Source organism: Scyliorhinus canicula, chromosome 8 (genome assembly GCF_902713615.1).
Source record: "Scyliorhinus canicula chromosome 8, sScyCan1.1, whole genome shotgun sequence".
Classification (NCBI taxonomy): domain Eukaryota; kingdom Metazoa; phylum Chordata; class Chondrichthyes; order Carcharhiniformes; family Scyliorhinidae; genus Scyliorhinus; species Scyliorhinus canicula.
Window position 1 is genome coordinate 160,188,114 of NC_052153.1, and position 23,789 is coordinate 160,211,902.

A 23,789-nucleotide genomic window follows, 5' to 3' on the forward strand; every position below is an offset into this window, starting at 1 on the left:
GGGTCTCCTGAAGCATTGCCACATCCGCCTTTAGCCCCTTCAGGTGAGCCAGTACCCTCGACCGCTTCACCGGCCCATTCAACCCCCTCACGTTCCAGGTGACCAACCGGATCAGAGCGTGTCCCGGCCCCTTCCCCCGTCGACTAGCCATAGCCCGTCGACTGCCCGCCCCAGGCCAGCACCCCCTGCTCGACCCCGTCCCCATAGCGACAACCCCTCACCTCTGTCCCCCCAGCCCCCACCAGCTCCTTCTTGACCCTACCAGCAGCAACCCGGTATTCCCCTTTCCCCCCCTCCCTTCCCCCCCCCCCCCAGGCTAGGAACCCTCCCAGCCGCGAACCGTCCTCCATTGTACTTCCGTGGGTCAGCTAACTTCTGCTGACCCCGGAAACTCCCGCCAATAGCCCGACCCCTCCCGAAGTGGGATCATCCCCCAATCTATCCCTCCTCCTGGCACCGCTCCAGCGCGGGGAAGAACCAGTTAAGGCCCCGCCTCCCCGTCACCGTCTCCACCCCCCAGCCCCGCAGCGCGGGAAACCAGAGGAAAGCCCGCGCTTTCGCCCTGCCCCACCACACCTTTCTGACGCAGCTCCCAAATATCAGCCCCCCTCCATACCCCCACTCCGACATAGAATACAACATACCCCCCCGACCCGACCCTCAAGATACACAGCCCAAACAATGCCCCACAGCACAAAAACAAAAAGATAGCAGAACAACCCCTCCGTAAATAACCATATCAAAATTGCAAAAGTACTAAAACAAGAAGAAAAAAACAGAAGAGAAAGAGAACACAGCAACAGCAGAATCCAGCACTAATATCTTACAGCCGACCTCGCAACCCCCAACCCCTAGTTCAAGTCCAGTTTCTCCGTCCGCACGAAGGCCCACGCCTCCTCCGGGGAATCGAAATAATGGTGCCGTTCCAAATAAGTTACCCACAGGCGCGCGGGCCTCAACATTCCGAACTTTATCTTTTTTCTATAAAGAACCTCTTTCGTCCGATTAAATCCAGACCGCCGCTTAGCCACCTCCGCACTCCAGTCCTGGTAGAACCGCACTACCCCATTCTCCCAATTGCTGCTCTTCACCTTCTTGGCCCAGCGCAGCACGCACTCCCGATCACTGAACCGGTGGAACCTCACCAGCACCGCACGCGGGGGTTCATCTTCCTTGGGCCTCCTGGCCAGCACCCTGTGCGCTCCCTCCAGCTCCAAGGGCAGATGGAGAGACCCGGCCCCCACTAGCGAATTCAGCATTACAGCCACATAGGCTGTCAGGTCCGAACCCTCTAGCCCCTCCGCAAGGCCTAAGATCCGCAGGTTTTTCCGCCTCATGCGGTGATCCAGCTCCTCGAAGCGTTCCTGCCACTTCTTGTGGAGTGCTTTGTGCCCCTCCACCTTACTCACGAGGACCACGGCCTCCTCCTCTCGTTCAATGGCCTGCGTCTGCAACTTCTTGATGGCAGCACCCTGGGTGGACTGAATCTCTGACAGCCTTCTGTTCGTTTCCTGCAGAGAGCTCAGTACTTCATCCTTGAATTCTTTAAAGCAGTGCAGGAGATCAGTTTGTTGTTTCTGGGCCCAGAGTCTCCATTCCTCTGGAGCTCTGTCGGTGGCCATCTTGGATCCCTTCCCCCGTTTTTTCTGAGGAGCTGCTGCTGTTTTTTCCCCCTTTCCACTCCGAGTTCGAGGCATGGACTGCAGGGAAAGTCGTTCAGCACACCTTCCCCCACCGGGAGACGTCGAAAAAGTTCCGTTTTGAGCTCTCAAAAGAGCCGAAAAATCTCTTTAAAACGGGAGCTCCCAAATGTGTGGCTTACTGCTCCATCACAGCCACCGGAAGCCTACTCTTGATTTTATCAGTATACATATGGCGGAGCAGGCTCAAAGGGCCAAATGGCTCCTCTGGCTTCTATTTTATGGTTAGGTTTCTATGTATTATTACATTATTTTAAGAACATAGCAACATAGGAACAGGAAGAGTAAGTCATTTAGCACCCTTGAACCCGTGGTGCCATTCAACTAGACCATGGCTGACCTTTTATCTCAGTGACACTTTCTCCCGCACTATACTCCTATCCCTTGATATCTTTAATACAGTAAATCCTCACTTAATTTTGTGGTTATGCTCTTGAAAATCACAACTTCCACTGAAACACCGTTAAGTGAAACATTCATTCCAGTACGAATTCATGTTAAAACTGTAGTTGGGTTCCTTGGGACCTTATAAGAAAAAAATAAATATCAGAACATTATAGCCTCCAAGTTGAAATGTTTTATGTTGATAAATTCTTGCGTTGGTGAATAAAATAACTTTTAAAAATAAAATACATTAAAAAAATATAAAAGTATAACTTTCTACTTATAGTACCTCCTGCTTGCCTCTAATCCTGCTTCCTGAACCTCCAACTCCCTGAACCTCTTGGTCGCTGCAGGTTCTAACTCTCCCGACTTCTTGAGTTGTGGCCTCTCCTGCTCCTCGACCTCCGGGTTGTGGCATTTCCCCCTCAATGATCTCCAACTTGTGGCTCCCTCCCCCACCTCCGTTCAGTGACACACCCACTCGCCAAACCTTCCAGTCCCTTCCTCAAGCTCCCGCCGAAACTTCTAGTCCCTGACTCACTGTCTTGCTGTTTCCCTCTCCTGGATCGGAGTTCCTGTTGAAGATCCAGATCCAATCTGAGCCAGAACTCTAATGTTGTACGAGTGCAGGCCCGAATGGTGCAGAAGTGCCGAGCTGGCGCTGGTGCAATCCGTGTTTTCTGGCATTTAAAATCAAAAAGATTGTAGCAACCCCAGCTCAACAGTTCTGTACCATCAGGGTCCACATTTTTACAACATTGAAGCTTTATTTTGATTGTTCCAACCACAGCAGATGTTATTTGCTGAGCACGCCAGATCCCAGAGGGAAATCTGCCTTGCTGATCATAACTCTTCTTTTGTTTTTTCAAAACAAGGAAGAAAAGCTATTGATCCCAAAAGCACAGCGTTCCAGTAACACCTTTATGATTTAAAAAATTGAAAAGATTTATTTACAAGGAAAAAATAGAAGCACATAACATTAAAGTTACACAGTTAAAACAGCCTTAAAGAACAATCCCCTTAAAACCCACTTGATCACAGTACACAAGTAAACTGCCTCTTGACAGCAACTCCCGGAATAAAAACCCATTAATATTACCTGAAGCAAAGAACTGCTGTCACTAAAAGGTAAACCACACAACGATTCAAACACTTCCATTCAAATGTGGGAATCCAAGAGAGAGGCTCAGAAATAGACTGATTCAGACTATGGGAGGTTTGGTGCGAGGCGGGTCATGGTGGGGGAAATGTCACTCTAGAAAAATGATGCCAATCGGATCACATGGGAAATGATGTCAGAACTAATCTCATGGCGCTCAGCAGGATTACAGGCCCCATTGCATGCTGACATTAAAGAGGAATAACTTTAAATTGGGAAACATTAAATGAAGACCAGCATTCCTGGTTGACTGTGTCTGCAGGAAGTGTAACCAATGCCAGCTCCTCACAGACCGCATGGTTCAGTTGGAGCAGCACTTGGATGCAGTTGGGAGCATGCAGGTTGCAGAAAGCGCCATAGATAGGAGTGATAGAGATGTGGTCACGCCCAAGGTGCAGGCAGACAGATGGGTGACCGCCAGAAAGGTCAGGCAGTCAGTGCAGGAATTCCCTGTGGCTGTCCCCCTCTCTAACAAGTATACTGTTTTGGATACTGTTGGGGGGGATAGCCTATCAGGGGAAAGCAATAGCAGCCAGAACAGTGGCACCACAACTGGCTCAGTTGCTCAGCAGGGGGACGCAGTGCAGGAGAGCGATAGTTATAGGGAACTTTATAGTAAGGGCACAGATAGGTGCTCCTGGGCACGTGAAAAAGATTCTGGTGCCAGGGTCAAGGATGTCTTTGAACGAGCACAGGACATTCTGAAGGGCGAAGTTGAACAGCCAGAGGTCGTGGTATACATAGGCACTAACGACATAAGCAGGAAGAGCGATGATGTCCTGTAGAAGGAGTTCAGGGAGATGGGCAGCAAGCTAAAAAGGAGGACATCGAGGGTTGTAATCCCAGGATAACTGCCTGAGCCTCGTGCCAGTGAGACTAGAAATAGGAGGGTAGTGCAGCTAAATATGTGGCTAAACTGGTGGTGTAGGAGGGAGGGTTTCAGATTTCTGGCCCATTGGGATCTCTTCCGGGGCAGATGGGACCTATACAAGAAGGATGGGTTGCATCTAAACTGAGGGGCACCAGTATCCTGGCTGGGAGATTTGCTAGTTACTTGGAAGGATTTAAACTGATATGGCAGGGGGTGGGAACCAGAGCGTTAGCTTAGAAGGTGTCACAACTGAAGGGGAAATAGAGAACAAACATAAGAGAACAACATCATCCTCAGGCAGAGCAAAAAAGGTGAGATGTATGAGAAGGAAGGTGGTCAATGCAGGACTGAGGATGTTGTACCTGAATGCACGCAGTATACAGAACAAGGTAAATGAGTTTGTTGCGCACATTGAAATTAGCCGGTACGATATCGTGCACATCATAGAAACGCTACAAAGGGATCAGGACTGGGATCTAAATATCCAAGGATATGTGTCCTATCAAAAGGACAGGCAGATGGGCAAAGGGGGCGGGGTTGGCTTGTTAGTAAGGAGTGAAGTTAAATTGTTAGCAAGAAGCAAAATACGATCAGAAGGCATAGAATCTCTGGATAGAGTTGAGGAATCGCAAAGATAAAAAGACCCTAATGGGAGTTATGTACAGGCCCCCTGGCAATAGTCAGGATGTGGGGCAGAAAATAAATCAGGAGTTAGAAATAGCATATAAAAAAGGCAATATTACAATCAACATGGGGACGTCATTACGCAGGTGAATTTGGAAAATCAGGTTGGTTGTGGATCCCATGAAAAGGAATTTGTGGAATGTTTAAATGATTTTTTTTTGGAGCAGCTTGTGACAGCCTACTACAGATCAAGCAATTCTGGATTTGGTGATGTATAATGAGGCAGACTTGATTAGGGAACTTAAGGTGAAGGAACCCTTAGGGAGCAGTGACCACAATATGATTTACCTTGCATTTTGAGAGGGAGAAGCTGGAATAAAATGTCACGGTATTACAATTAAACAAGAGTAACTACAAAGACATGAGGAAGGAGCTAGCCAGAGTTGATTGGAAAGGGAGCCTCGCAAGGAAGACAGTGAAACAGCAATGGAGGGGTTTTGGGGGGGTTATTCGAGAGGCAAAACAGAAATTCATCCCAAGGAGGTGGAAAATGTTAACGGGATGACGAATCATCCATGGCTGTCTAGAGAAATAAAGGGCAGCATAAAAGAAAATGCATACAAAGTGGCGAGTATTAGTGGGAAGCCAGAGGATTAGGAAGCCTTTTAAAGCGAGCAGAAGACAACTAAAAAAGAAACAAGGGGGAGAAGATGAAATATGAGTACAAGCTAGCTAGTAATATAGAAGACGAAAGGAAGAGTTTTTTTCAATATATAAAAGGTAAGAGAGAGGCAAAAATAGACATTGGATCACTGGAAAATGAGGCTGGTTAAATAACAATTGGAAACAAAGAAATGGCAGAGGAACTGAATAGTTACTTTGCATCAGTCTTCACGGTGGCGACACCAGTGGGATGCCAGAGCTGCAGGAGAATCATGGTGCACGGTGAGTGTAGTGGCTATCACTAAGGAGAAGGTTCTGGAGAAACTGGAAGACCTGAAGGTAGATAAATTTCCCGGACCAGATGGACTACACCCCAGGGTTCTAAATGAGATAGCTGAGGAGATTGTGGAGGCATTGGTGTGGTGATCTTTCAGGAATCACTGGAGGCAAGGAGGGTCCCAGAGGATTGGAAAGTGGCTAATGTAACACCGCTGTTTAAGAAGGGAGGGAGGCAGAAGACGGGAAATTATAGGCCGGTTAGCCTTACTTTGGTCATTGGTAAGATTTTAGAGTCCATTATTAAAGATGAGATCGCAGAGTACTTGGAAGTGCATGATAAAATGGGACTGAGCCAGCACGGCTTCATCAAGGGGAGGTCATTTCTGACAAATCTGTTAGAGTTCTTTGAGGAGGTAACAAGGAAGTTAGACAAAGGAGAGAACCAGTGGACGTGATTTATTTAGATTTCCAGAAGGCCTTTGTCATGGTGCCACATAGGAGATGGTTAAATAAGTTAAAAGCCCATGGTGTTCAGGGTAAGATCCTGGCATGGATAGAGGATTGGCTGACTGGCAGAAGGCAAAGAGTGGGGATAAAGGGGCCTTTTTCAGGATGGCAGCTGGTGACTAGTGGTGTGCCTCAGAGGTTGATGCTGGGACCACAACTTTTCACAGTATACGTTAATGATCTGGAAGAAGAAACAGAAGGCAGTGTTGCTACGTTTGCAGATGATACAATGATGTGTAGAGGGGCAGGTAGTATTGAGGAAGCAGGCGGGCTACAGAAGGACTTGGACAGGCTAGGAGAGTGGGCAAAGATGTGACAGATGGAGTACAATGTGGAAAAGTGGACGGTTATGCGCTTTGTAAGGAAGAATAGAGGCATAGACTATTTTCTAAATGGGGAAATGCTTTGGAAATCAGAAACACAAAGAGTCCTTGTTCAAGAATCCCTTAAGGTTAACGTGCAGATTAATTTGTCAGTTAGGAAGGCAAATGCAGTGTTAGAGTTTCATGTCGAGAGGGCTAGTGCAAGAGCAGCAATGTACTTCTGAGTCTGTATAAGGCGCTCGTCGGACCCCATTTGGAGTATTGTGAGCAGTTTTGGACCCCGTACCTAAGGAAGGATGTGCTGGCCTTGGAAAGGGTCCAGAGGAGGTTCACAAGAAGGATCCCTGGAATGAAGAGCTTGACAAATGAGTAGCGGTTGAGGACTCTGGGTTGGTACTTGTTGAAGTATGGAAGGATGTGGCAGATCTTATTGAACTTGCAGGATACTGCGAGGCCTGAATAGAGTGGATGTGGAGAGGATTTTTTCCACTCCTGGAAAAAAACTAGAAACAGAGGGCATAACTTCAGACTGAGGGGACGATCCTTTAAAACAGATGAGGAGGAATTTCTTCAGCGAGAGGGTGGTGAATCTGTTGAACTCTCTGCCGCAGAAGGCTGTGGAAGCTAAATCACTGAGTGTCTTTAAGACAAAGATGGATAAGTTCTTAATTAATAAGGGGATCAGGGCTTTTGGGGAAAATGGGGATGAGAAAAATATCAGCAATGATTGAATGGCAGAGGGGGCCGAGTGGCCTAATTCTGCTCCTAGGTCTTGTGTCCTTTAAATTTGTAATTTTTTTCCCCGCCAGTCATGACTGGCAGCAAAATGAGCTGATCAGAAAGAGCAGCTAAAAGCAAATGCTCTGGAAATGTAGCAGCTTTGAAAGCTTGGTATACCCATGTTGAGGTTTGTTACGTCATTTGAACTACCGCTTGTCAAATCCTTGGTGTTTTCTTTGCTTGGTTAAATACAGATTTATGTTTATAAAAAACAATTTCAACAGAAATCTTTTGTAGAGCTGTATGTATTTCAAGACTTAAACAGACAAGAAAGCTACTAAGCTACTAAAAAAGCTACTAAAAAAGCTATAAAGAAGAGTAAGATAGAGTATGAGAGTAAACTTGCTCAGAATATAAAAACAGACAGTAAAAGTTTTTACAAATATATAAGACAAAAAAGAGTGGCTAAGGTAAATATTGGTCCTTTAGAGGATGAGAAGGGAGTTTTAATAATGGGAAATGAGGAAATGGCTGAGGAACTGAACAGGTTTTTTGGGTCGGTCTTCACAGTGGAAGACACAAATAACATGCCAGTGACTGATAGAAATGAGGCTATGACAGGTGAGGACCTTGAGACGATTGTTATCACTAAGGAGGGAGTGATGGGCAAGCTAATGGGGCTAAAGGTAGACAAGTCTCCTGGCCCTGATGGAATGCATCCCAGAGTGCTAAAAGAGATGGCTAGGGAAATTGCAGATGCACTAGTGATAATTTACCGAAATTCACTAGACTCTGGGGTGGTCCCGGTGGATTGGAAATTAGCAAACGTGACACCACTGTTTAAAAAAGGAGGTAGGCAGAAAGCAGGAAATTATAGGCCAGTGAGTTTAACTTCGGTAATAGGGAAGATGCTGGAATCTATCATCAAGGAAGAAATTGCGAGGCATCTGGATAGAAATTGTCCCATTGGGCAGACGCAGCATGGGTTCGTAAAAGGCAGGTCGTGCCTAACTAATTTAGTGGAATTTTTTGAGGACATTACCAGTGCAGTGGATAACGGGGAGCCGATGGATGTGGTATATCTGGATTTCCAGAAAGCCTTTGACAAGGTGCCACACAAAAGGTTGCTGCATAAGATAAAGATGCATGGCATTAAGGGTAAAGTAGTAGCATGGATAGAGGATTGGTTAATTAATAGAAAGCAAAGAGTTGGGATAAATGGGTGTTTCTTTGGTTGGCAATCAGTAGCTAGTGGTGTCCCTCAGGGATCCGTGTTGGGCCCACAATTGTTCACAATTTACATTGATGATTTGGAGTTGGGGACCAAGGGCAATGTGTCCAAGTTTGCAGATGACACTAAGATGAGTGGTAAAGCGAAAAGTGCAGAGGATACTGGAAGTCTGCAGAGGGATTTGGATAGGTTAAGTGAATGGGCTCGGGTCTGGCAGATGGAATACAATGTTGACAAATGTGAGGTTATCCATTTTGGTAGGAATAACAGCAAACGGGATTATTATTTAAACGATAAAATATTAAAGCATGCCGCTGTTCAGAGAGACTTGGGTGTGCTAGTGCATGAGTCACAGAAGGTTGGTTTACAAGTGCAACAGGTGATTAAGAAGGCAAATGGAATTTTGTCCTTCATTGCTAGAGGGATGGAGTTTAAGACTAGGGAGGTTATGTTGCAATTGTATAAGGTGTTAGTGCGGCCACACCTGGAGTATTGTGTTCAGTTTTGGTCTCCTTACTTGAGAAAGGACGTACTGGCGCTGGAGGGTGTGCAGAGGAGATTCACTAGGTTAATCCCAGAGCTGAAGGGGTTGGATTATGAGGAGAGGTTGAGTAGACTGGGACTGTACTCGTTGGAATTTAGAAGGATGAGGGGGGATCTTATAGAAACATTTAAAATTATGAAGGGAATAGATAGGATAGATGCGGGCAGGTTGTTTCCACTGGCGGGTGACAGCAGAACTAGGGGGCATAGCCTCAAAATAAGGGGAAGTAGATTTAGAACCGAGTTTAGGAGGAACTTCTTCACCCAAAGGGTTGTGAATCTATGGAATTCCTTGCCCAGTGAAGCAGTTGAGGCTCCTTCATTACATGTTTTTAAGGTAAAGATAGATAGTTTTTTGAAGAATAAAGGGATTAAGGGTTATGGTGTTCGGGCCGGAAAGTGGAGCTGAGTCCACAAAAGATCAGCCATGATCTCATTGAATGGCGGAGCAGGCTCGAGGGGCCAGATGGCCTACTCCTGCTCCTAGTTCTTATGTTCTTATGTTAAACCCCGACCACATCTTTACTCATTAACCAATGAAATTTAGCTGCCTGTTTAAAAACTGTCGAATGCAGTAATTACATAATATCTCTTTTGAATTATGTCTGTCAATAAAGACATTTGTAGAAAAGTTCCTTCTCTATGCAGCACAAGTACAGCTGTAAAAATATATATATATCTTTGTGATTTGGTGAAAATGATAAAAGATCGGGTGATAAAAGATTGGGTAGTAAGGTTTATATGACTAGCCTGGTAATCATGAGGCCTGGACTTGGCATCCAGAGAAAGCAAGTTCAGATCCCACCATGACAGTTTAAACATTTGAATTCTGTTTTTAAAAAAGAAATAACAAGATTCTATCAGGCCCAAGGAATTGTTGAATTGTCATTAAAAACTTAATTGTTTTTTAAATTTCTTCAGGTTAAGAAATAAAACCTGCTGTCCACACAGAGTGTAGACAATATAGAAACATGGAAACAGAGACAGGAGTAGGCCATTCGGCCCTTCAAGCCTGCTCCATCATTCATCATGATCATCCAACTCCGACACCTGTTCCCGCATTCCCCCAGACCCTTTGATCCCTTGAGACCCAATAGCTATATCTAATTCATTCTTGAAAACATACAATGTTTTGGCCTCAACTGCTTTCTCTGATAGAGAAGTCCATGGACTCACCACTCTCTGGGTGAAGAAATTTCTTCTCATCTCAGTCCTAAGTGGTTTACCCCATATCCTTAGACTGTCACACCTGGAGCTGGACTCCCACACCATCGGGAACATCCTTCAAGCATCTACCCTGTCTAATCCTGTTAGACCATTATAGGTTTCTATGAGATTTCCCCTCATTATTATAAACTCCAGAAAATATAATCCTAACCAACTTAATTTCTCCTCATATGTCAGTCCCGCCATCCCAGGAATCAGTCTAGTAAACCTTTGCTGCATTCCCTCTATAGTAAGAACATCCTTCCTCAGATAAGGAGACAAAAACTGCTCGCAATGTTCAAGGTGTGGTCTCACCAAAGCCCTGTGTAACTGTAGCAAGACATCCCTGCCCCTATACTCTAATCTTCTCGCTATGAAGGCTATGCCATTTGCCTTCTCCGCCGCTTGCTGCACCTACATGCTTGCTTTCAGCGACGGGTGTATAAGGACACCCAAGTCCCGTTGCACGTTCCCCTCTCCCAATCTCTCGTCATTCAGATAATCTGCCTTCCTGGTTTTGCTACCAAAGTAGATAGCCTCCCATTTATCCATGTTGTGTTGCATTTGCTATTCATTTGCCCACTCACCACCACAGCTTGTTCAAATCACAATGAAACATCTCTGTATCCTCCTCACAGCTCACCCTACCACCCAGCTTTGTGTCATCTTCAAATTTGGAGATATTACATTTAGTTCCCTCATCTAAATCAATAATATGCATCATGAATAGCTGGGGTTCTAACTGACCCCTGTGATACCTCACTAGTCACTGCAATTTGAGAAAGACCCGCTTATTCTTACTCTTTGATTACTGTCTGCTGACCAGTTTTCTATCCATCTCAATACACTACCCCCAATCCCATATGCTTTAATTTTACATGCTAATCTCTTATGTGGGACCTTGTTGAAAGCCTTCTAAAAATCCAACTCCACTACATCCACTGGGTCTGCTTCATAACTCTACTAGTCATATCCTCGAAGAATTCCAGTTGTCGAGCATGATTTCTCTTTCGTAAATCAATACCGGCTTTGTCCGATCCTGCCACTGTTTTCAAAGTGTTCTGCTATCTAGTCTGACTGGTCTATAATTCCCTGTTTTTTCTCTACCTCCCTTTTTAAATAGTGAGGTTACGTTAGCTACTCTCCAATCCGTAGGAACTGTTCCAGAGTCTATAGAATCTTGGATGATGACCACCAATGCAGTCACTATTTCTAGGGCCACTTAAGTACTCCGAGATGTAGATTTTCAAGCCCTGGGAATTTATCGGCCTTCATTCCAATCAATTTCCCCAATGCCATTTTCCAACTAATATTGATTTTCTTCAGTTCCTCCCTCTCATTAAATCCCATGTTCCCAAACATTTCTGGTATGCTATTTGTGTTCTCCTTTGTGAAGACACAATCAAAGTATGTATTTAGTTGGTCAGCCATTTCTTTGTTCCCCATTATAAATCCCCCTTTTTCTCACTGTAAGGAGACATATTTGTCTTCACCAAACTTTCTCTTCACGCACCTATAGAAACTTTTATAGTCAGATTTTATGCTCCCCGCAACTTGCGCTTGTACTCTATTTTCCCCTTCTTAATCAATCCCGCTGCGTCTCTTGTTAAACAGAATCCTCAAACCTCTTGTTTTTTTCTAGCCAATTTGTGTGCCTCTACCTTTGATCTAATACTATCTAGAATTTCCCTTGTAAGCCATGGTTTGGCCACCTTTCCCATTTTATTTTTGCGTGACAGAAATGAACAATTATTGTAGTTCATCCAGATGCTTTTTGAATGTTTACCGTTGTCAATCCGCTGTCGTTCCTTTAAGTAACGTTCCCCAATCCATTTTAGCCAACTCGCGTTTCCTTTATTTAGGTTCAGAACCCTAGTCTCAGGATCAACTACATCACTCTCCATCGCAGGGCTAAATCGCTGGCTTTGAAAGCAGACCAAGGCAGGCCAGCAGCACGTTTCAATTCCCGTACCAGCCTTCCCGAACAGGCGCCGGAATGTGGCGACTGGGGGCTTTTCACAGTAACTTCATTTGAAGCCTACTTGTGACGATAAACGATTTTTTTTTTAATGAAGAATTTCTATCAATTTATGTCGCTCATCCCCAAGGGGCCTCATGCAACTAGTATGCCAATTATTCCTTTCTCATTGCACAATGGTCTGTTCTCTAGTTGGTTCTAGATAGTATGTGACTCCAGTGCAACTCCAAAAAGGCTATCTCCTTACTGCCCTCTAAAATTGTCTACCAAGCCACTGAATTTATCAGACATCTCATTGATTCAAAAATGCCCAGCACCATAGACAAAAATGATGGCAACATCCACATTCTGATATTTAATTTTGAAATTGCATGATTTAGAGTGCATGGCCTGTTGTAAGGATGTCTGTTGGATTTTTTTTGGCATTAAATTAAGTGGAAGGAAAATTTGGATGAACTTACGCTCTCCAACTTGCCCAATAACGTTAAATTTGCCGCACACAGGCTGATCCAGTACACCCAAGTGCAAGATCAGAAAAATCTCTCCTGTTTTGAGACTGCCTTAAAAATCTTATTTTTCATTCCCCAAGATTAATGTCGCTGTTGCTGGATAGCAGTGAGAGAGAATGCTCAGATTAAATTTCTGATGTCTGATAATCCTCATTGAAAACAGATTTATTTTTTTAAGTCACATACTGTGTAAGCAGGAGATTCTGCCAGGAATTATGGAATTGCGTAGAAACAGGCTGTTTAGACTGTCCAGCCCATGCTTGAGTTTATCCTCCATATGTGTAGCAGACCGATCTTATTAGCCTGTTCTGTTGTCAGTTTTTATTCACTTTTCCTTCAATCAAAAAATCTATTTCGAAATGTTGATTTGATCTCTATGTAGTTACCAATATGCATTCCTGAGTCTTTCAATCCGAATTGTTTAAATGAAATGGGTTCACCTCTACTCTAATTTCTGTAATTTAAAAATAGAGATTTTTATTCAACTTATTCAATTTTATACATAAACAGTAAAACAGTAACACAAGTCCCCACAACTTCCCCCTCGACAAATAGGAACCCCAACACCCCCCCCCCCCCCCCAACAACTAACAGTGACCAGCTCTTTAAAGTACAGAATAAACTTTACCCACTGCCATCTCCGGTAGAACCCCTCAATTGTCCCTGTCACGGTGTACAACAAGAACAAAGAAAGGTACAGCACAAGAACAGGCCCATTGGTCCTCCGGGCCTGCGCCGACCATGCTGCTTGCCTAACCTATAATCTCCTGCACTTCTGGGGTCCATATCCCTCTATTCCCAGGCACCCCTTAAAATTCACTATCGTACCTGCTTCCACCACCACCTCTGGCAGTGAGTTCCAGGCACCCACTGTCCTCTGTTTAAAAAGAACTTCCCTCGCACATCTCCTCTCAGCTTTGCCCCTCACATCTTAAACCTATGTCCCCTAGTATTGACATCCTTGAGATATAAAAACTTAATTAGATCCCCCAGCTATACGGAGGCACTGGGTGGAAAAGCTGACCTCCACCCCAGCAGCACCTGCCTTAGAGCAATCAGCAAGGCGAAGACCGGAACGTTATCCCCGCCCCTGTCTGCAGGTCTGGCACCCCAAATATGGCCCCCAATGGCTTCAGTTCAATTTTTAGAATCATCGACATGGTGGTAAAGAAGTAGGCCTAAAACTCTATGAGTTTAGGACACAACCAGAACATGTGCAAATGGTTAGTCGGATCCCTCCCACATCATTCACGCTCATCCTCCACTCCTGCAAACAACCTGCTCATCCAAGATTTGGTCAAATGGACCCTATGCACTACCTTCAACTTATCAACCCTAACCTCACACATGACAACGTTGTATTTACCCTATGTGGAGCTCGCACCACTCACCGTCCTCCAGCTCCAATCCCAACTCCTCCTCCCATTCGGCCTTAACCCCTCCACAGACACTGGCATCTTCTGCCTAATCGTACCATAAATCCCCGACATACTCCCCTCCTCCATCCCTGTCAGTGACAAAACCCTCTCCAACATCGAGGACGGCAGCACCATTGAGAATGTCGGAAAGACCTTTTTTTTGTGAAATTGCGAACCTGTCCGCCAAATTTCTCTGACAGCTTCTCCAAGCTCGCAAGTCACCCCCCCAAAAATGGGTCCCTCCCTTACGTCACCTTCTCTTCCCTTCCCCTGAACCTAGTGTCCAACCACGCCGGTTCAAACATGTCGTTCATACAAAGATCGGCGACAGCTTCAATACCACCCCCAATTTAATGTGCTGCCAATACTGTCATATCTTCAGTGTGAAGATCACCGGGTTCACTGAATATTTCCCTGGAAGAAACAGCAGCAAGGCCGTCACTAATGCCTTTAACCTCAAACCCCTACACGACCCCAACTCCATCTGCACCCACACAGCTTCAGGATTCCCACACCACCCCAAAACCTTCTCCGTATTTTTTGCCAGAAATAATATATCAAGTTCGAAAATACCAAGCCCCGTGACTGCCGGTCCCCCTGAAGGACCGTCTTCCAAATCCTAACCACTTTACCTACCTAAATAAAGGACAAAATCAATTTCTCTGCTTCCAAAAAGGATTTGTCAGAAAAACCGGCAAACACTGGAACAGAAAGAAAAACTGTGACAAAATATTCATCTTTACCAGCTGAATTCTGCCTGCCAATGACAGAGGGGAAACTATTCCACCTCTGTAAGTCAGCCTTAACCCTGCACACCAAACTTGTAACATTCAACTTCCGAAGCCGGGCCCAATCCTGAACTACCTGCACCCCCAGATACCTTAAATAGGAATCCGCTACCCCATATTAGCTCCCCTTCCCAACACAGTGACCGGAAAACATTCACCTTATTTCTAATTCAATTTATACCCTGAAAAAGCCCTAAACTGCTTCAGTAGCATCATGATATCACCCATTGTGGGGATCGTAACCGTTACGTACAAAAGAAGATCATGAGCGTACAAGGGCACCCTGGGCTGGATTCTCAGTTATTGGGACTATGTCCCACACCGGCGTCAAAACTGGAGTTTTGGCGTGAAAGGGCCACAAATTCCTAGCCCTGCAGAGGGCTGGCAGGGCCCCGGCATAGATCTAGCACCTTTGCTGCAGATACGGGCCCCGAGGTCGGAGACGGACCCCTCATGGCGGACCCGGACCGCAGATCTGGACTCGATAAATAAACCCCCGATTGTCCGCGAGCCCGATTCTGTCCGCCCGCACAAACATTTCCTGGCCGCCTGTCGTGACTCCCCGGCCCTCCGATCGGCCCACCCCCGACCAGGGTGGCTGCGGGCTGAGTCCGCAGCCGCCATGCGAGTATCCCGACCGGCTGGACCACATTAGACGGACTTTGGCCGGTCGGGGGCGGATAGTGGTGGAACAGGCCTCTGGCAATGGCCCCAGGTCGGTCCTAGGCGGGAATACGCTGCTTTTTGGGGCCCACAGAATTGGGGGACCGGCTCCGGTCCCGATTCCATACGGTAAAATGGATTCTCTGTCCCCGCGCTGGCCGCAATTTTGGCGCAAGTCCAGCTCCCTGTGTTCCATCCCCCCACCAATCTTATTATCCCTTTCCACTTATCTGAGGCCCTCGCGGCAATGACTAAAGGCTCAATTGCCAATGCAAACAAGATGGGGAGGGGAACATAGAGCATCACTGTCTCGTTCCTTTGTGCAGCTTAAAGTATCCTATACCTGATGTTATTTTTACGGACACTGGCTTTAAGTGCCTTGATAACAACTGAACCCACGACAAGCATTTAGGCCCGATCCCAAACCGCTCGAAACGCAAACAAATGCCTCCATTATACCCTAAGTGTTCTTGGCATCCAACACCACAATAACCTCCTGCTCTCTCCCTTCTGCTGGGGGGACCACAACATTTAAAGGCCCCCTCACATTAGACGACAACCGCCTACCCTTCACGATCCACTTCTGCTTCTCCACAATAACCTGAGGGAGACACTCCTCTAACCTCAGCGCCAAGACCTCGGCATCCACATTTAATCAGGATATCGGGCGGTACGACCTACACTCACTAGATCCTTATCCTTATTCAGCAGAAGGGCGATGGACGCTTACATCACTGTCTCTGGAAGAGACCCCCACACTACTGAATCTTAAAGCATCTCCACCAATAATGACACCAGTCAATCAGCAAACTGGTTATAAAATTCTGCCGGGATCCCACCCGGACCCGGTGCCTTACCAACCTGCAGTTGCCCAATAGCTGTCCGAACCTCCTCCACCCCCAATGGCTCTTCCAGTCCTTCCTATCGTGGAATATTCCACTTTCCTCCACCTTAGGACACTCAAGCCCCTCCAGAAATTCCCACATATCCGACTCCTCCCCAGGCAGCTCCAATCTAGAGATTTTTGTAAAATGCCTCAAACACCCTGTTAACTTTGTCCGGCGCTGACACCAGTCCACCACTCGAATCTGAACAATCTCTCAAGAGGCCGCCTTCCACCTCAACTGACCAGCCAAAAGACTAGCCTTTTCCCCATAGTTATACATTGCCCTCCTTGAGCGCTGCAACTGACGCACCACCTTATCAGTAGATAATAGATCAAATTACATCTGCATCTTTCGACTAGACAGAAGCTGAGGAGTGGGATCACTTGAGAACCTTCTATCTACCTCCATCCAGCAACTGTTGACGTTCTTCCCTCACCTCCCTATTCACCTGTGCCTTATGAGAGATTATCTCCCCTCACATCACTGCCTTCAGTGCCTCCCACAGCACCGAGGGCGACGCCTCCCTATTCTTGTTAAACTCCACATACCCATCAATCACCCTAGCCATTTTCACACACAATCCCAAATTGACTAACAGCCCTACATCCAAACTACACACTGACCACTGAGTCAGCCCCACTTCAAAAACCACATCCACCAGGTGCGGAGCGTGATGTGAAATCACTATCGCGGAATATTCCACTTCCCTCACCCCCTGGGAGCAGAAATGTACCCATCACAAAAAAGGTCGATACACAAAGAGAAAAAGGAAAACTCCGTGGCCCCAGGGTGAAAAAACCACCATGGATCCACAACCCCCCCCCCCATCTCCTTCATGAACGGCTCCAGTACCTTCGCTACCCCCGAAGGGGCCAGCAACTTTGGCTTATGCGGATCCAACTTGGGGTTCAAAATACAGTTCAAATCTCCCCCAAAAGCAACTGGTGCAATCCATGTCTGGTATGGCCACCAATGTCCTCTTCATGAACACTACATCGTCCAATTCGGAGTAATTACTCTTTCTTAAAACCACCGATTTATCTTCCAATGTACCCGTTACTGGGCGGCACAGTAGTAAAGTGGTTAACACTCTTGCTTCACAGCTCCAGGGTCCCAGGTTTGATTCCCGGCTTGGGTCACTGGCTGTGTGGTGTCTGCACGTTCTTCCCGTGTCTGCATGGATTTCCTCCGGGTGCTCCGGTATCCTCGCACACTCCAATGATGTGCAGGTTAGGTGGATTGGCCATGCTAAATTGCCTATCGTGTCCAAAAAGGTTGAGTGGGGCTGCTGGGTTGTGGAGATGGGGTGCAGGTGTGAACTTGGGTGGGGTGCTCTTTCCAGGGGCTGGTGTGGACTCGATTGACCGGGTGGCCTCCTTCTGCACTGTAGATTCTATGATTACTATGACATACCTACCACTCTGGTCTGCAACCACCTTCCCCATCTGAAACCAAAATCTTTTATTAATAAATATACTCCCCCCCCCCCCCCCCTGCCTAAAGGCCTGGGTATCAAAGCCCAAGTGGAACACTTGACTCACCCAAACCTTGCACAGCCTCATCTGGTCCATCAAGCGCAGTTGAGTCGCCTGCAAAAGCACCACATCAGCCCTCAAACTCGTTAAGTGAGAGAGAAAACTCGCCCGTTTCACTGGGCCTCTCAAACCCTCCAAATTCCACATAACTAATTGTATCGGGGGTTCTCACCCCATGTTTCTGAAACCAGAGCCCACCAAGATGGCAGCCAGCCCCACCCACCAGATAGAACAAAGAACAACCTCCAATCACCATCAGAACTCTATCCCCTCTCCTCTAGCAGACATCCCCCAGCCACTTTCTCGCAAACCATCACTGCTCTCCTCCATCCCCCCCCCCCCCCCCCCCCCCCCCCACCACCACCACCATCATTCACACCTTCTGCGCTCATTGAAACTTGCCTGAATGGGTCCCGCAAACTGCAGCCCCCTTCCCCCACACCTCGCTCCCGTTCACTAGCCAACCTAGGCCCCCACCAGAGCCCCGCCACCCAAATAAACAACAGAAAGAAACCCAAGCCACCACATCCAAGAACCAAAACTCCCCCACCCCTCTTTCAATCCTGAATCTGCTCAATGCCCCTCCCCTTCCCCCCACCCCAGCCCAATACACCTTGCAAACACCCAACTTAAAAAAAAAAAGATAAAGCACACCAACTGAGAAAAATCCCAAAACAATACACACTGATTTCTATTAACAGTGACTGTACAAAAAGGAAAACAACAATGTTCCGATACAAACCCATTCCAACCACACGCAAAGTCCATAAGATCATAAGACATAGGAGCAGAATTCGGCCACTCAGCCCATCGAGTCTGCTCCGCCATTCAATCATGGCTGATATTTTCTTATCCCCATTCTCCTGCCTTCTCCCCATAACCCCTGATCCCTTTATTAATCAAGAACCTATCTATCTCTGTCTTAAAGACACTCAGTGATTTGGCCTCCACAGCCTTCTGCAGCAAAGAGTTCCACAGATTCACCACCCTCTGGCTGAAGAAATTCCTCCTCATCTCTGTTTTAAAGTAAGAAGTCTTACACCAGGTTAAAGTCCAACATGTTCATTTCAAGCACTAGCCTGAGGAAGGAGCAGTGTTCCGAAAGCTAGTGATTGAAACAAACATATTGGGCTTTAACCTGGTGTTGTAAACTTCTTACTGTGCTCACCCCAGTCCAACGCCGGCATCTCCACATCATCTGTGTTAAAAGATCGTCCTTTTAGTCTGAGATGGTGTCCTCTGGTTCTAGTTTTCCCTACAAGTGGAAACGTCCACTCCACGTCCACTCTCTCCAGGCCTCGCAGTATCCTGTAAGTTTCAATAAGATCCCGCCTCATCCGTCTAAACTCCCAATGAGTACTGACCCAGAGTCCGCAACCGTTCCTCATACGACAAGTCTTAATTCCAGGGATCATTCTTGTGAACCTCCTCTGGACCCTTTCCAAGGTCAGCACATCCTTCCTTAGATACAGGGCCCAAAACTGCTCACAATAGGGGTCTGACCAGAGCCTTGTACAGCCTCAGAATTACCTCCCTGGTCTTGTATTCTAGCCCTCTTGACATGAATGCTAACATTGCATTTGCCTTCTTAACTGCTGACTGAACCTGCACGTTAACCTTAAGAGAAACGTGAACAAGGACTCCCAAGTCCCTTTGTGCTTCTGATTTCCTAAGCATTTCCCCATTTAGAAAATAGTCACGGTAGCACAAGTGGATAGCACAGTGGCTTCACAGCGCCAGGATCACAGGTTCGATTCCCCGCTGAGTCACTGTCTGTGCGGAGTCTGCACGTTCTCCCTGTGTCTGCGTGGGTTTCCTCTGGGTGCTCCGGTTTCCTCCCACAGTCCAAAGACATGCAGGTTAGGTGGATTGGCCATGATAAATTGCCCTTAGTGGCCAAAAAAGTTAGGAGGGGTTATTAGGTTATGGGATAGGGTGGAAGTGAGGGCTTAAGTGGATCTGTGCAGACTCGATGGGCCGAATGACATCCTTCTACACTATCTTCTATGCCTAAATTCCTTCTTCCAAAGTGCATAACCTCACACTTTTCCACACTGTATTTCATTTGCCACTTCATTGCCCACTCTCCTAGCTTGTCCAAATCCTTCTGCAGCCCCCTTGAACGTAGAACATAGAACAGTACAGCACAGAACAGGCCCTTCAGCCCTCTATGTTGTGCCGAACTTTGTCCGAAACCAAGATCAAACTATCCCACTCGCTGTCATTGTGGTGTGCTCCATGTGCCTATCCAATAACCGCTTGAAAGTTCCTAAAGTATCCGACTCCACTATTACAGCAGGCAGTCCATTCCACCCACTAACCACTCTGAGTGTTGATGGAAGGTGGAGATTCCTGGAGAGATGGCCAATTGGCGAGGGGGCGATTGAGAAATGTGGCATTTGTGGATGAGGTGAAAGGGCGTGTCAGTCAGGTGAACTGTTGAACGCAAGACATGGGTGTTATGGGCTAGCGTTTAGAGAATCCGAAAGTGTATCATGGAATTCACCTGACCCACAACTTTTAATAGATTTCGGTTATGGGGAGCACATGGGCCCACTTTACAGGTGTGGTGCAACAGAGATCTAAAGTACTTTTAAAACAAAATAATGTTTATTCTATGAATCCAGTTAACATTTTAGCAACTATCAACTCAAATGCCTCTCCTAAAGTATACAGTACTCTATAAGTAACCCTTAATCTTTCCTAGCAACATCCATAAGACAAATACCCCACACTCTGACATCACTGCAGCTACTTAATAAACACCCATTGCTTAACGGTACTCTCACATGACATGGGTCAGAGGGGAGTTTGGGAGTCTTGCGGTGGGAGAGGTTGGAGGTTTGTGCTGAGGGCAATAGGGAGTCCAGGGGATGGGGCACTGGGGGTAATGGACAGTGAATCGGATACAAGGGCCCAGGGGGGGGAGAGGGGCGGGATGTGGTGTTGGAAAAGGAATTGGGGGGGGGGGGGGGCGCAGATGTATTGGCCATTGCCTCCCTGATAGCCCACAGATGGAATTTGTTACACTGGCGGGACTTTGAGCTGTCTAAGGCAGGGGTGTGGGTGAGCGACCTGGCAGAATTCCTCCTGAGGTTGGAGAAGATGAAGTTCACTCTGGAGGTTGGTAGAAGGGTTCACCCGGAGGTGGAAACCGTTTATTGATTTTTTTCAAGGAGGATTTTGGGGGTCAGCAGGAGGTGGGGGCGGGGGGGGAGAGGGGTTTAAAATGAGGATGGTGGGGCTTGGCTGGGGTCGATGTCAGGGGGCTGGAGGGTTGGGGCTGTTTGTTGGGTTGATGTGATGCTCTTATGTTGTTTTGACATTTTTAAAAAAAGAAATTGGGTGCCTTAATTTTTTTTAAAATTCATTCTTGGGATGTAGGCGTCGCTGGCTCAGCCAGTATTTAATCATCTTTATTGTCACAAATAGGCGTACATTAACACTGCAATGAAGTTACTGTGAAAAGCCCCTAGTCGCCACATTCCGGTGCCTGTTCGGTACACAGAGGGAGAATTCAGAATGTCCAAATTTCCTAACAGCACGTCTTTCAGGACTTGTGGCACGAAACCGGAGCACCCGGAGGAAACCCATGCACACACTGGGAGAACATGCAGACTCCACGCTGGCAATGAACCATGCCGGGAGTGAACCTGGGAACCCTGGCGCTGTGAAGCAACAATACTGTGCTACCGTGCTGCCTATCATTTATTTCCCCTCCCTAATTTCCCTTGAGAAGGTGGTAGCGAGCTACTTTCTTGAATTACTGCAGTCCATATGGTGTCAGCACACTCACAGTGCTATTAGGGAGGGAGTTCCAGGATTTTGATCCAGTGACAGTGAAGGAGCGGTAATATAATTCCAAGTCAGGATGGTGGGAGGCTTGGGGAGGAACTTCCAGTGGTGCTCAAACTGTCTGAGCTTAGTTCAGACTATTTAGGATCATGGGAGGTGGTGGCAGAGTGCTGTTGTCACTGGCCTAGTAATCCAGACGCCCAGAGTAATGCTCTGGGGTCCCAGACTTGAATCTAACCACGGCAGATGTTGAAATTTGAAGTCAATAATAATCTGGAATTAAAAGTCTAAAGGTGACCATGAAACCATTGCTGATTGTTGTAAAAATCCATCTGGTTCACTAATGTCCTTCAGGGATGGAAATATGCCGTTCTTACCCGGTCTGACCTACACGTGACTCCAGCCCCACATAACGATGAGATTGACTCTTAACTACCCCCCACTGAAATGGCCCAGCAAACCACTCGAGTCAAAGGCAATTGGGGATGGGCAACAAATGCTGGCCCAGCCAGTGATACCCACATCCCAAGAACTATTTTTCGAAAAAAGGGTCTTTAATTTTATATTAATTTTTTTCTTATGTTTATTTATTTCTATAGGAAATATGTATTGAGAGCCATAATGACAAGATGAAGCAGCACAAACAAAAAGAAGAGGAGTACGGAAGCTATGCTAGAAAGCAGGTGTGTGAAATTACTGTTTATAATACTTTTTGTGTGGTAGCTAGGTTGTATTGTTCTCACTGCTGCCCTCTGGTATTGAAGTGATGAACTAAAAGGCAGAGATACTTTCAATTGGGCTGTACTAAAGATATCCTCATTTCTTAAAAACAAATGCAACATTGTTGAGTCATTTTATAACATTGCAGCATTACTTCTTTGGAATCGATCATTCCAAATTAATTCCTGAAGCTGCAATTTTGAAATTGGCAGAACTATTCAATGTTTGACATGGGGAAATGGAAATGTCACACTGATAGTGTGGGAGTCTGGTGTGGCTCAGTGTCAAATGTTGTTTGCTAACACTCCTGTGAAGCTCCTTGGACCATTTTACTACGTTAAAGGTGCAAAATCAATGCACATTCTTGTTCCAAGGTTGGAATTGAGGAGAAAAGCGTAGTGGGAATCTTATACTGCATTTAATCTGTTTTGTCCTGTATTGTTTGCAATAAAATAATCAAATACCTAGAAATGCAAACTTAATCAGTATATGAAAGACAAAAGACTAATGGTTGCTGGGGCCCCTTTGCTTGACTTTGATGCTGAGTAAAATCTTTCCATTCCTACATAGACTGATGAGGAATACATTTTCTCCAAATGTAATGTTTTAAAAACTGAAATACTGCTACATGATTTCTTTTAATGGGACTGGCTGGCAAGTTGACGTTTCAAACCCGTGACTTTAATTTTTAAAAATTCATTAATTGGATGAGAGTGTCGCTTGTATGGCCAGCAAGGCTCACACCCGTCCACTACCCCCGGAAAAAACCCACTCATCTGAGCCCGCGTCATATGGATCTCGTGCACTACCTTAAATTGTATCAAATCTATTCTTGCTAGGAGGAGATTGAGTTCCCTCTTCGCATCACCTCGCACCAAAGTCCCCATCATCCTATCTCCCTCCCCAACTCCGCCTTCCATTTCAGCTTAATCCTTTTCACTACTGTCTTGTCCTGCTCTCCCAACCACCCATATATATCCCAAATCCTGCCATCCCCCGCCTCAACCGGGAGCAGCAATTTCTCTAGAAGTGTACACTCCCAGTACCGAAGGGAGCAGAGTCAGCTCCCTACGCGCAAAGTCCCGCACCTTCCAGTCCCTAAACTCACTCCTCCTTGGTAACTGAAACCTCTCCCACAGCTCCTCTAGCCCAGCAAGCCTCCGCTCTAAAAACATGTCCCTGACCTGCCCCAACCCCTCTTTGCTCCATCTTCCCCAGTAGTGAACCTGTTATTCCCACAAAATGGTGTCAACTGTGACATGTGATCGAGTTTAAATGCCTCCTCA

The 23,789-nt window shown here is 46.4% G+C and overlaps 1 protein-coding gene across 1 annotated transcript in view; it reads left to right on the forward strand.

Moving 5' to 3' along the window:
- The window catches only part of jmy (junction mediating and regulatory protein, p53 cofactor), a 178,882-nt gene that overhangs the window by 127,767 nt on the left and 27,326 nt on the right, over positions 1–23,789 (forward strand). The window contains exon 7 of the mRNA XM_038805564.1: positions 22,383–22,466. Coding sequence (XP_038661492.1) covers positions 22,383–22,466 — 84 coding nt within the window. The remainder of the gene's footprint in view (positions 1–22,382; positions 22,467–23,789) is intronic.